This window comes from Neomonachus schauinslandi, chromosome 1 (genome assembly GCF_002201575.2).
Source record: "Neomonachus schauinslandi chromosome 1, ASM220157v2, whole genome shotgun sequence".
NCBI lineage: Eukaryota > Metazoa > Chordata > Mammalia > Carnivora > Phocidae > Neomonachus > Neomonachus schauinslandi.
The window spans coordinates 194,872,686-194,887,241 of NC_058403.1; the positions used below are offsets into that span (position 1 = coordinate 194,872,686).

Here is a 14,556-nt window from a genome sequence, read left to right on the forward strand (position 1 = left end):
AAAGGAGGGAAGGACTTTAAAAGGGGATAAGGAAACTTTCAGGGGTAATGAATAGGCTCATTATCTTGATTTTGATGATAGTTCTGGGGATATATACATAGCATACAATTAAACCTCAATAAGGCTGGAAAAAAAACAAACAAAAATCCAATTATACAGTACTCTGACTAAATAGCTTAAGTGGGATATATTTAAAAAAAAACTCTTGAACTTTAGATTTATTGTTTGTAGTGGAAATATCTGAAACTATTTTTTTTTAATAAAGATTTTTATTTATTTATTTAACAGAGATAGAGAGAGAGCACAAGCAGGCAGAGAGGCAGACAGAGGGAGAGGGAGAAGCAGGCTCCTGCCGAGCAGGGAGCCCGATGCGGGGCTCGATCCCAGGACCCTGGGACCATGACCCGAGCCGAAGGCAGCCGCCCAACCGACTGAGCCACCCAGGCGCCCCAATCTGAAACTATTTTGAACCTACTGTAAAACCAAGCAAATGAATAAATACACTGATTCTGAGAACTAGGTTCTCACTGTGGGAGAATAGAGATACAAATATGGAATGGGAGAAGGATTAAAGTTTAGAGCATTGTGTATGAATACAATTTTTTAAATAAATGTATTTCCTAGCTCTAAAGACCAAAAGAGCCTATAATCAATGATATCCCAGTAATAATGAGCACATGTATAGCTCAGATCTTGGTTTCTAAGTACCATTTCCCTCTAAAAGAAACCAGCAATCTTTGGAGAAAAAGCCAATTCCCAGGTTGGAACAGAGAAAATACAAGCTAGGCCTGGAACACTCCTGTGCCAGAAAGAAAAGGAAATGCTTACAAATTGCAGGGAACATGTCAAAGGAACACTGAAGTTGGCTGGAAAGTGCTCCCACTAGCCAAATCTGGGACAATCTGAGCATCAAAATTAACAACAGGAATAGATTCTATCACACCGAACTTTTAAAATATTTTATTTATTTATTTGAGAGAGAGAGCATGAGCAGGGGGACAGCCAGAGGGAGAGGGAGACTCCCCACTGAGCATGGAGCCCAATGCAGGTCTCAATCCCAGGACTCTGAGATCATGACTGAGCCAAAGTCAGATGGTTAACCATGGGTGACTCAGCCACCCAGGTGCCTCTATCACACTGAATTTTTTTAAAAAGGATCTGAGACCCTACTGATATTAAAAAACAAAAACAAAAACAAAAAAACGGGCGCCTGGGTGGCTCAGTCGGTTAAGCAGCTGCCTTCACTCAGGTCATGATCCCAGGGTCCTGGGATCGAGCCCCACGTCCAGCTCCCTGCTCAGTGGAGAGCCTGCTTCTCCCTCTCCCTCTGCCTGCCGCTCTGCCTACTTGTGCTTTCTCTCTCTCTGTCAAATAAATAAAATCTTTTTTAAAAAGAAATAAAAAGAAGTTAAAAATAAAAAAATAATAATGATGATGATGATGAAGAGGAAAAATAAAATGGGGAGGGAAAGCTCATCTTTGCCAAAAAATACAAATAAATGTAGAAGGAATACAGAATCACAAAAATCACCATTTTGCAGCCAACATATTAATAAGTGATACAAGCAGGAATCATAAATGGAAACTGAAAACACTGGGTAAAAGACTGGAGGCACAGGATATTCCCATAGTTTTAGGTTCACAGAAAAACTGAGAAAGGTACAGAGATTTACCATATACCCCTGCCCCAATACATGCATAGCCTCCCCCATTATCAATACTGCCCAGCAGATGTTCCATTTGTTGTATATAGTGGATGAACCTACATAGCCACACCATTATTACCCAAAACCTATAGTTTACATTAGGATTCGCTCTTGGTGTTGTACATTTTATGGGTTTGGATAATACATAATGACATGTATCCACCATTAAAGTAACATACAGAGTAGTTTCACTGCCCTAAAAATCCTCTGTGCTCTACCAATTCATCCCCCACCCCTCTCTAAACCCCTGGCAACCACTGATCTTTTTATTTTTATTTATTTATTTTTAATTTTTAAGATTTTATTTATTAATTTGTCAGTGAGAGAGAGAGCAAGCACAAGCAGAGGGAGAAGCAGGCTCCCCACTAAGCAGGAAGCCCAACTCAGGGCTCGATCCCAGGACCCTGGGATCATGACCTGAGCCAAAGGCAGATGCCCAACTGAGCCATCCAGGCATCCCTATTTTTCATTTTTTAAAAACTTAGAAAAGTAAAAATGAGTGAAATGCCATGGAATTACAAAGCTATTATAATTATGAAGACCTTTAAATGGCACATGCAAAAAGGGATACACAATAGGATTCTAGTTTTGTAAAAATACACATTTGCATAGCAAAAAGACTAGGAAAACTACAACAAAATATCTTGCTATCATTGGCTGATGGAATTATGGGTGATTTTTGTGTCCTTTATAATATTCTGTATTTCTTAAACTTATTTAATAAGGACATATTACTCATAATCACAAAGTTATTAAACAGTAAAATCAATAAGCCATTTGGCATTATAGATTTTGAAATATTATCCAAATTCCAGATGCACTCTCCAAAGAAGGATCTAGGACATTAGGCAATCACAGGGTTCATAACGTTTCTTTAAAACTATTCTTAGAAAATAAATCTAGGCTCAAAATAAGGATGTCTAATGTGACAGAGAGGCCATAATAAGTGGTGAGAACCATAACTCCATAACCTATGCTGCCTTGTGAGGGCTCTGGGGGCTTCCATATGAGGGAGAGAACACTGGGTAGGATTCCCATTAGACGGCTGAAATCACTCCTCCCAGGTGCAATTCTTTATGAAACAAAACCACCCACTCTGATCTTAGTACAAATTTCTGGAAGCTCCCCCACATTTCTACTTCCAGCTGCTCAGAGAGCATGACTTTTCCTGCAGACTGCTACTATTTACTGATATGTCCAGAACTCACAGTGAGAATCTGAAAGAGCAACTATTAGAACCCAAACAAATAAACCCAGGATTCCAGGTATATTTCAAACTGCCACCACTGGCCCTACATGCTCAGGCCCCTGCCTATCTCATCCCAGACCACTCTGGCCTTTACTCTCTATGCTCCAGACACCATGGCCTCGACGTTCCTGATTCTTAAGCACATTTGTTCCCACACCAGGGCCTTTGCCCTAGAACACCTTACCCCTGATTCTTTACATTGTAAGCAAAGAAGACAAATAGAAAGGGGTCAGAGAAAAAGCAAAAAACAAATTCCCTGCAGAAGAGTCAGAGATCTAGGGGTAAGAAGGAGATCAGCTTTCCCTACCCAGTGGTCCAAGCTGAAGGAGGTCAGCCTGAGGCCAAAGTTGACAAGCAGGAGGTTAGCTTTCTGTCAACAAGATGGCTATGAAGCAGGTTCCAGAAGGAACATATCTAGTTGCAATTCCAGTATCTCAGTATCCTGATACACCATGTAAAATAGACAAAAATAAAACAAACAAAAAAGCGGTCTTCACATTCTAAAAAGATGTACTCATCAAGGCAGCCTGTGTCCAGATCTTGACTAACCTAAACCAAGACTTCTCAAACTTTTCCACTGAGAAGTCCTAAATGCCTGCAGAAATGTTCTTATCCCTTTGGGACTCTCAGGGTACCATTAAAAAATCACTCAAACTGGGGCACCTGGGTGGCTCAGTTGGTTAAGCATCTGCCTTCGGCTCAGGTCATGATCCCAGAGTTCTGTGATCGAGCCCCGCACTGGGCTCCCTGCTCCACGGGGGGCCTGTTTCTCCCTCTCCCTCTGCCTGCTGCTCCCCCTGCTTGTGCTCTATCTCTGTCAAATAAAAGCTTTAAAAAACAAACAAAAACAAAAAGTACTCAAACTCTAACATTTATTTGAAAAAACTCCTATTTTACCTTAAAAATGCATATGAATTCTGGTTTCTATGCCTAATTTTCTTTTTTTTTTTTAAAGATTTTATTTATTTATTTTTTAGAGAGCAAGCGAGAGAGAAATAGCATGAGAGGGGAGAGGGTCAGAGGGAGAAGCAGGCTCCCCGCCGAGCCGGGAGCCCGATGTGGGACTCGATCCTAGGACCCTGGGATCATGACCTGAGCTAAAGGCAGACGCTTAACCATCTGAGCCACCCAGGCGCCCTATGCCTAATTTTCATTACAAAAATATTTTTAATTCCTTACCAGTTAAAGTACTAAACTCTCAACCCCCAACACCACTCCCCCAATTGCCTGATAAAACTGGCACGCCAACAAGGTTTGTCGTGTTCATCCTGAAGCTCCATAAACTCCCAATATGCCTACCACAACCTGGGGAGCCAAGTTTGGAAATAAAATCCTTTGGCAAGCGATCATTCTTAGAATAACCAGTAAGTTCTTTAAGTCTGCAGTTTCTGGCTAGGGCTTTGGTTTTTTCTCCAGTAAAATTCCTTTAGAAAAACCCTACTCTTGTCTTGGCTTAACAAGGCTGTTCACAACATGGGCCAAACAGCTTGGATGAGTAGAATGCTCTCAGAAGAAAAGGGTGGTGGTGGCCCCAGAACCCTGCTGGAGAACCAGGTGAAGACCAGAGAAACCCGCACAAGTAATGAAATAAAAATACCAATACCACAGGAAAGAAGTGGGGCATCTGGATTTTCCCTGCAAATATTTCACAGGACTAAAGGTAGCCTATAAGAAGTGCAAGTGGTAGTGGAAGGGGGATCATATTATTAACTAAGATTCATCACACACCTGCAGAACAAGCGAAATCAGGAATTAGATCCATTAATCCAGATGAATGTTAATAAGAAACACATGAAGTTCTTGTTAAACATTTTATTTTATTTTAGTTTTTTAAAGATTTTATTTATTTGACAGAGAGAGACACAGCGAGAGAGGGAACACAAGCAGGGAGAGTGGGAGGGGGAGAAGCAGGCTTCCCGCGGAGCGGGGAGCCTGATGTGGGGCTCGATCCCAGGACCCTGGGATCACGACCTGAACAGACGCTTAACGACTGAGCCACCCAGGCACCCCTTAACAAACATTTTAAATTTTAAGCATCTCCTCCACCCATCCAACCTTTTTTTTTTCATCCAACCTTTAAGGGCATATTTAGACCCAGGTTTTTTGCTACTTTTCTCCCACGTCTTCCTGCTGCAGGGGTACAAGAAGCTACCTTGGGGAAACAGATGTTAAGATTTTTGCCATTTGTATAGACAGGAAAACCCTTGGAAATATCTCTTGATCTAAACTTTATCACTTATGGTTGCCAAAGCCATGAAAGGAAGAATCTACTGTAGGCTTAGAGTGGAGTGACACTGAGGAAAACAAATGCGCCAACAAACCACCAAGGCAAAGGAAAATCTCTTTACAAAGCCAAGTAAGCATAGGATTCTGACATGAACCAGCCGTGTCACACTTTCACATTCACATTAAATGGCAACTGAAAACAAACTTTTTTTGGTAAAAGCTAGATTATTCTAGGAGTTCCCTTCATCTAAATATTTCAAAGTACCTTATCTGGGGCAAGATACTGGACCCGAAGCTGAGCTAGAAGAAAATACTGAGCCAGAAAAACCACTTTGCATAAGGAAAGCCAATTCCAGAGGCACCAGGTTTTTTGTTTTGTTTTTAAATATTTTATTTATTTATTTGAGAGAGAGAGAACACAAGCACGGGGGCCGTGGGGCAGAGGGAGAGGGAGAAGCAGACTCCCTGCAGAGCAGAGAACGCGGGGCTCAACTCCAGGACCCCAGGATCATGACCTGAGCTGCAGGCAGATGCTTAACCGACTGACAACCCAGGCACAGGCACCCCACAGGCACCAGGTTTTGAACTTCTGCCTCTGATAATGATAGACCCCAAAGGTGCTGACACCTAACTTCTCCCACCATTCCCAGAGAATAGAGAAAATCCAACACAGACATTAGGAGAACAGAAAAACAGGGCAATGAAAACACAATCCAAAATGTCTTACAACATTCCATGAGCCCCCCAAGATGTTAGAAATGGGAAGCACTGTCTTCTCCCCACCTTTTAAAAGACAAAATCATGGTGCTGCTCCCCAAAAGCCAAAGCCTCCATGATGTCAGACTACTATCCTACAAGTCAACATTCAAAGGTCAGTATCAAGGGGGAGATAATGCCCCATCTTAATGCAGCAAAGCTAAAAATATCCCTAACTCCTCCATCCACTTCCTATCTATCCCATTCTTCCCACCTTTGTAAAGATTTCATCATCCTCCCAGGCTTCACCTATTCTGTCTTCAACCTGCCCCACATATGCAATAAGTCACCAAGTCCTATAAATTCCACTGCAACAAATCTGACCATTTACTCCTCCTATGCAGGTCAACTGACCCTAACAGTTCAAAATCTCATTAACCCTTCCCGTAAAGTTTTACCACAGACCTAACTGGTCTTCACTATCTACAGGCCATCTCTTCTGTACACTGCTAAATAACATTCTTAAAAATCAAAGTTTTAATGAATGCTCCTTGGTAAAAACTTCCATCAATTCCATGCTGCCTTTAAAACAAATTCTAAACTCCCCCCCCACTCCAACCCGATTCCAGGCTATCACTCCAGTCTCACTCTGGTCTTCCCCCTAATGTGTCCAGTTCTACACCAAGTAAGATAGGTCATCATTCTCTAGCATATGTCAGACTTGCCCTTCTACTATGCCTTTACTCATGCTATTACTTCTAATTGTCCTCTCATCTCTGGTCAACAGTATTAACCAGCTTCTTTCTTGACAGCACCAACTAAGAGAGAAAGCAACCCATTACAGGCAAGGGAAGGATATGAATCTATGGTCTCAGAAGCAGCATGGTTTGGAAAAGGAGCACCACTTTGGAAACCAAAGGCCCAGCTTTGCCACTTTCTTGCAAAGTTATACTGAGTGAGCCATTTGCCTTTCTGAGCCTCAATTTCCTTATCTCTAAAATGTACCTGCCCTACCTAACACATAGGATTATCAAGATAATCAAGTTGGGTAAAGTGTGTCAAAATGCTTGTGAGGGGATGAACTATAGCAGTACTTAGAGGGAAATTTATAGTTTTAATTGTTTTTATTAGGGGAACAAATGTAAGCACATCCTTTTTTTTTTTTTTTTTTAAGATTTATTTATTTGAGAGAGAGAGCACGAGTGGAAGGGGCAGAGGGAGAAGCAGAGAGAAACTCAAGCAGACTCCCTGTTGAGCACAGAGCCTGAGGTTCGACATCATGACCCTAAGACCATGACCTGAGCCAAAACCAAGAGTTGGCTGCTTAACCAACTGCGCCACCCAGGCGCCCTGGTAAGCACATTCTTAAGAAGTTTGGAAGTACTGCTAAATAAACCCAAAAGAAGTAGGAGAAAGAATATTATAAAGTAGAAATTACAAAGAAAACAAACACAAATAGAGGGAATCACCAAAGCCAAAAGACAGTTCTTTGAAAAGGTTAGTATGATTGTTCAGATGTTTGCGTAAATGATGAGGAAGCACTATAAAAGTGAGTTATTATCATCCAGTAGAGATGAAACTTCAAATAAAAAGAGCTGAAGTAACAGTTGCCTTTTTGAAAGGGTTTCTCAACCTCAGCACTATTGATATTTGGGGACAATAACTGTGTGTAGGACGGAGTTGTCCTATGCAATGTAGGATGTTTAGCAGCATCCCTGGTCTCTGCCCACAAGATGCCAGTAGTATTCTTCCCTCACCTTCCAGAAGTCATGACAGTCAAAACTGTTTTCAGACATTGTAAATTGTCCCCTGGGAGGCAAAATCATCCCAGGTTAAGAACCACTGCTCTAGGACAACAAAAGGCCACATCACACTATACCAGCTAAGACTATTCATAGCTATTTCTAATTTTAGAATAGCTGGCTGCTCTACCCATTAAGACTGTGGGATGACCAGCAAGCCAAGGCAGGAAGGGCAAGACTGAATAGGCAGGTCTCAGATGGTTCAGCAAAACTGCACAGTGTTCAAAATAAGAGAACCAGGAAAACTAGAAGCTCTAAAATGGCAGCGGAGTTGCCACAAGTAACAGAAGTATCAATTCTATTTGGGAGTGATTGGGTGAGTAGAGCTCTAACACTACTGTGAAACATCAAAAGGATCCTTGATCAAATTCCAAGAACCTAGCAGAGCAAGAGAAGAAGACAGTACCTATGGAACATTTTTTTTAACACTCTGAACTTAAGCAATAAAAATAACTCATTTCAAATTTTTAAAAATTATGTCATCTGAGAATTGTATCAATATTCTTTTTTAAAAATTCCAGTTACAGGGGCACAGGTCATGATCCCAGGGTCCTGGGATTGAGCCCCATGTTGGGCTCCCTGCTTAGCAGGGAGCCTGCGTCTCCCTCTCCCCACCACCCTACTCATGCTTTCCCTTGCTATCTCTCTCTCAATAAATAAAATCTAAAAAAACAAAATAACAAAAAAACCCACTCCAGTTGCACAGCTACACTATTCTGAGACAAATCACAATTAAATTTTCGCCACTTCTAAATAAATAATAGTAAAGTCCACTGAAGCATATGATTTTTTTTTAATAATTAAGAACCTAACAAGGAAAATAGAATTCCAAAAAGCTAAGAGAAAAGACAATGTGTATATATCCATTATACCCACCAGCAGCATCTACAATCCAATCTAAAACTGACAAGAGTTCTAGGGGGTGCCTGAAAATATACTTCTGAGAACCCAAATGATAAAAAGCAAAAAGTGATGCAGATACCTGGGACTCTAATGCCATCTTAAGAACCATGAGAGCCAAGCAAGGCAGTCTGATGGTGTACCCTTCCAGCACTATCTTCCATTATTTCTACTTATTCTACTTTATAGAAAGGAACTACAGAACCAGTTGGGGAGACTCCAACTGAATAAACTAGCAGTGGACAGCAAACGATATCAAGAAAAAAATAAAATAGGGGCACCTGGGTGGCTCAGTCGGTTAAGCGTCTGCCTTTGGCTCAGGTCATGATCCCAGGGTCCTGGGATCGAGCCCCACATCGGGCTCCCTGCTCAGCAGGGAGCCTGCTTCTCCCTATCCCACTCCCCCCTACTTATGTTCCCTCTCTTGCTGTCTCTCTGTCAAATAAATAAATAAATAAATTTCCCTGCCAGAGGTGAAGTGGAAATGGGGCAGAGACTCCTAGACAGTATAAATGAGGGAAAATTGATCCCTGAACCATATGACATCTGGTAGGATGAATGAGAACTGAAGATAGTACAGCAAAGAAAGAGGATCCATGTTTATTCTTCTTGAATCTGGAGAAAAGCAGTAGCACATTTTCCTAGGCTCCTTCAGATGCAAGCAGTGATAATCTAGTGCCATGTTCAGTCCTACCAAGGTGGTTTGTTATAAACAGACAAAACTTTATTCCTTAGTCAATAGGAAGCTTACAAACAACTAAATCCTGTGCCATTAAAGGCTGGAATTAACTGAGAAGCCTGTGGCTGGCCAGATGACCTGATAATAGACTGAAGATGAAAAGAAAAAGTCAATGCCACTTCAATAAGTTGGGGGCAAGGGAAGGGGTGAGCCAAGCAGGAATCCAGAGGGGGGTCTACCAGCTATGGAGGTGCAGTTCTCTCCCATTAGGAGCAATGTGCAGTCACTGGAAGTGGCTGGGAGGCAGAGCAGCACCACAGGAAATGCAATAAGCTTTCTGGAGTTGTGAGCCTATCATTTGAAAATCTCTCCCCACATAACCCCCTCATGTCCATACAAGCAGAATTGTACATATAATTTCAGGAAACTCACGGTTACCCCCATGCCTGCCTGTGGCCACCTGATGAATTCATGACCCCAGATCACAAAGTCTCACCACAAGGACTCTGCCACTGACTCCTCCATGACTTGGGCAAGAATGCTCCACTCTCAAATCTTTAGATCTGCATCAGCACATCTGTCAAAGACGAGTTAAATGCTAAAGGTTCATCCAGCACTAAAGTGAGATCTATGTAGAGGGACAACAATCCATTTCTTGAGGAATAGCATATGAGTTAATTGTTGCTGTGTTCCCAGTCTCTACCTTCTCACAATAGATGATCTAAGAAATACAACTGGAAACACCATGCTCTCCCAGCAAAAAACCCAGGAGAAGAAAAGATATGGCAACCTATGTCACTAACTAGAGCCACTCACCATCCAGTAGGTCTTCCGTGTCATCCCTGCCATGCTCCTCCACTGCCACTTCCTCCTCCTCCTCCTCCTCTTCCGCATCCTCCAGCTCCACGTCCGGGTCCAGGTCTGGATCGCTCCCTGAGGCGGATTCGTCTGACATGGCTCCCAGAGGTCCTCAGTGGGCATTACCGACTCATGATCCACTGCAGGGGTCCTGGAAGGAGGACAAGAGGCATCAGAATCACCAAGCACTTCACTTAGGAACATGAATCTTTCAAAGAGAAAATGCCACGGATGAATGCCCTAGAGGGGCAAGCTAACCATACCCAAATTTCAACCTTCCTCACAAGTGCACTGACCCTGACATATGTGGTGACTCTGCCCAGCTCAAGCTTCCCTTCGGTGCTTGGACAAGAAAATATCTTAAAGTGACCAAACAAACACACTCTTATGCCTCAGAATTCCCACTTGTTCATTCCTTCAGTTTTCTTCTTTATATCTCTATATATCCATACATATACACATTAAGGATATATAATCACAGACACTACCACTAGGCTTTGGGAATGCAGTAGGAAGCACAACCAATCATGTTGGGGAGTTGGTGCATGCCAGAAGATGATCAGGGAGAAGTTCTCACTGAGCAGAGGCCAGAGGGCAGAGGGAGCCACACAGACATCTGGAGGGAGTGTGTTCCAGGCATAGTGAACAGCAAGGGCAGAGTCCTGGAGTGAGAGTAAATGGGAGTGCTCAGGGAACAGGGAGTGGGTCCTGCCTGGAGCTGCCTTAGAGTACAACCTGAAAGATAGTATACTCTCCAATCACCTGAATGGAGGGCTTCCAGCAGGCACCACACTGCCACTCCTCCCAAGTATGTGGGGAGCCTCACACTCCCCATGACTCAGAATGCCCCTGTGACCATCTCTGCTCTCAGGCTCTGCCCTACCTCTTAGCCCAGTTCCAGCTCCATTTCTTTTTTTTTAAGATTTTATTTATTTATTTATTTGACAGTGAAAGACACAGCGAGAGAGGGAACACAAGCAGGGGGAGTGGGAGAGGGAGAAGCAGGCTTCCCACTGAGCAGGGAGCCCGATGCAGGGCTCAATCCCAGGACCCTGGGATCCTGACCTGAGCCGAAGGCAGACGCTTAACAACTGAGCCACCCAGGCGCCCCTCCAGCTCCATTTCTTCCAAGAAGTCTTGGTCAACTGCCCCAGTCTTCTGGGGTCATATTCCCTCTTCTGAACTCCAGTAGCCATGCTTGACCATGCTGACCTTCACTGAAGCCTTCATATGGGCTACCTGGCAAAGTGGTTTGCCTTCTGTGGTTTCTCACTTCCAGACCAGACAGTAAATCCCTAAGGGCAGGGAATTAGGTGGGAACTGTTTCTTTGTATCCTGGAGCTGGAAGCATGTCCTATTCAGATCATTCATTCATTCACATTTACTCCCTTATTTGTCAACTTGCTCTATTATGTCTACTATATGCCAGGTACTGCACACATGTCTATCTCTTTCTCTCTTGCTTGCTCTACTTTATTATTAGCTATAAAGATCATTTCTTCTTGAGGGAAGAAAAAAGATAATGAGAAAGCTAGATAGACTACTTTGTGATAAAGCAAACATTAGCAAAATGTTAACATAAAGATTCACTGACCAATTCTTTCAATTTTTCTATGTATTTCAAATTTTTCATAATGTGGGGGAGGAACACAAAATAAATAATCTTTTCTAAGACAAACTGCTACAGACAACCACAGCCACAATCAGGTTATCCTAAAATTCCTCCCATCTCCCAAAATAAAAACCAAAACACAAGTCTCTAATTATTCAACATAAAAACTATTCCAGAACTGAAATCTCTTATTAAGGTCCAGACACAATTTGAAACAGAACTTTTATGTTCTCCTAAAAAGAAACAGAAACAAAATGAAATAAACTAAATCCTCTAGAGTTCTGGAAAACTAGAATTTAAGACTGTCTAGTTAACAACCATAGGAATTACGAGCGTGTGTGTCCTGATGGGTCATGTACTAGCCTCTCAAGGCAATGAAAGCAAAAAACAGCTGTAAAAATGATTTAGTAATAAAATTTAAATTTTTGCATTAATAACGCACTTCCAAAAACACCTACAAAGGGTGTTAAGACACAGGGAAGAAAGGTGTTCCACAAATACAAATTAATATAACTAATGCTGAACTTTCATTCACTGAGTGACAAAGCTGATTCCAAATTTCTGAGGGAATAACTATCCCATGTCTTTAAGTTCATTAGGTTTTAGAAATGAAGCAGTAAATCAATCTGTCATCAGCTTTGAAAGTGAAATTTATTCTGAATATGACTATGATAATTCAACAGCAGCTACTCTGGTGCAGAAGTCAATATTTGTAATCAGCATAAACCCCTGGTTCATCCCAGACTTCTTAAGTGTTTTGCTTACAGTGTGTTTGGCTGATTATGGAGTGGCCTTTAGAGGACAATTTTTTTTTTTCAGATTTTTTAAATTTTATTTTATTTTTATTTTTTATTGTTATGTTAATCCCCATACATCATTTGTTTTAGATGTAGCGTTCCATGATTCATTGTTTGTGCATAACACCCAGTGCTCCATGCAGAACGTGCCCTCCTCAATACCCATCACCAGGCTAACCCATCCTCCCACCCCCCTCCCCTCTAGAACCCTCAGTTTGTTTTACAGAGTCCATCGGAGGACAATTTTTAATTAGCAAGTACCTTTAGGTAATCTGAATGCCTGTCATTTTAGAGAAGAAATTGTGTGGTAGTGGAAGGATGACAATCACTTGGAGGCAAACAGTAACAAGGAGAAGCCTCCTGTAAACCCCCAGTTAATGAACATCTTCAAAACAACCTCAGCCCCAAGCTCCTGATAGACAGAAGAAAACAGCAATTAAACATCAACAACCACACATACTATTAGAATATGAGACACTGGTCCAGGGCCCTACTCAAAACACTTTAAAAACAGGACACTTTAAAATAGTACCCAGGTGATCAGATGCCCCAAACAGAAAATAAACTGGGAAGTGATGGATTTAAGTCCCACCAAATTTGGTTATTCTCTTTCCCCACCTTCCATGAGCCACTAAATTTCTTTATAGAGATGACACAATGAATTCTTTTCTCTGCTCTTCAGAATCATACCAACTACTTAAGGGGCAGGTTTTGCTGTTACTGATCTCCTTCAAAAAAGCAACAAAGGGAAACTGGCAGGAGAAAAGCTGATCTTGGCTGGCAGCAGCACAGTCAATTACATTTTGTCTCTACAGGGCTCCACCCACACATACAAACACTTCCAAGTGGGCACAGCCTTTCAAACACAGGGAAGGCAGCCCTTATTCAAGAAATTAGCTCTCAGTAGAACTGTTAGGCAGACACGAGGAAAAAAGTTGATATGGAAAAAAATGCATCTCCCTCATTTGCTCCCCAACTCACGTGAAACTCTGTCTCAATCTCCAGGGAAGAGGAGCTCTAGCAGAGATTATGGGTGTGCCGTGCCTTAATGAGGACCTGTATTCTTACAAAGCAAATTCTGGGAATCAAATTCTATTTTAATGAAACTGGAGAACTAGCTGTTTAAAAAAGCTCTAAAAAGAACCACTCTGAAAAGTAAATATTCAATCCCTAAGTAATATGTTAATGTATACAGTTTAATATATTGGGTTTGCTAAAAGAGGCTATAATTATGAAGAAACCCACAGCCAATCCCACTCCAGGCCTTTACAGCAATCTTGAGAGTGAAGGAAAAGGTTCCTCTGCCCTGCTAAGTTCAAAAACATCAACACCAGGGGCGCCTGGGTGGCTCAGTCGGTTAAGCGACTGCCTTCGGCTCAGGTCATGATCCTGGAGTCCCGGGATCGAGTCCCGCATCGGGCTCCCTGCTCGGCAGGGGTCTGCTTCTCCCTCTGGCCCTCCCCCCTCTCATGTGCTCTCTCTCATTCTCTCTCAAATAAATAAATAAAATCTTTAAAAAAAAAAAAAAAAAACATCAACACCTGTCTATAGAGCGGTGCCTGGCCAAGAATCAGTGAAATTAATCACGCAGGCACAGCCCTAAGACACACCTCTGGGGAGGAGAATACACAGAAGAGAAAAACACAAAGACACACACAAACTAGCAAAGCCTTTGTTCACAAAGCAGACCATGCTTGGAGAGTCCACACTGAAATCGTAAAACTGTGGCACACACTTCCTCACCCCTGCAGGGCAGCCCGTGCAATTTCAGAGATGTCTTTCTGGTCCTTGGCAGCATCCTGATGCTGTTTGATATAAAAGAAACCATTCCAAACTGCCATGTCCTCATTAATTTTGGTGACCTTGAGTTGTATTAAATTTCCTCAAATTATCTCAAAGCAATTCCACAGCGAGTGCCATGCACACTTCGTTTTCCATTAAGAGTACCAACAAAACCATGCATTTATGCTAATTTACGGGGGGGGGCCTTAAGAGCATGAAAACATTCAGTCTAAAAACTTTAGGCAACAC

The 14,556-nt window shown here is 42.1% G+C and overlaps 1 protein-coding gene across 1 annotated transcript in view; it reads right to left on the bottom strand.

Moving 5' to 3' along the window:
• The window catches only part of RAD54L2 (RAD54 like 2), a 73,165-nt gene extending 62,909 nt beyond the window's left edge, over window positions 1-10,256 (bottom strand). The window contains exon 1 of the mRNA XM_021695224.2: window positions 10,075-10,256. Within this exon, the coding sequence (XP_021550899.1) occupies window positions 10,075-10,213 (139 nt within the window). The 5' untranslated portion in view covers window positions 10,214-10,256. The remainder of the gene's footprint in view (window positions 1-10,074) is intronic.
• Window positions 10,257-14,556: the final 4,300 nt, after the last annotated feature.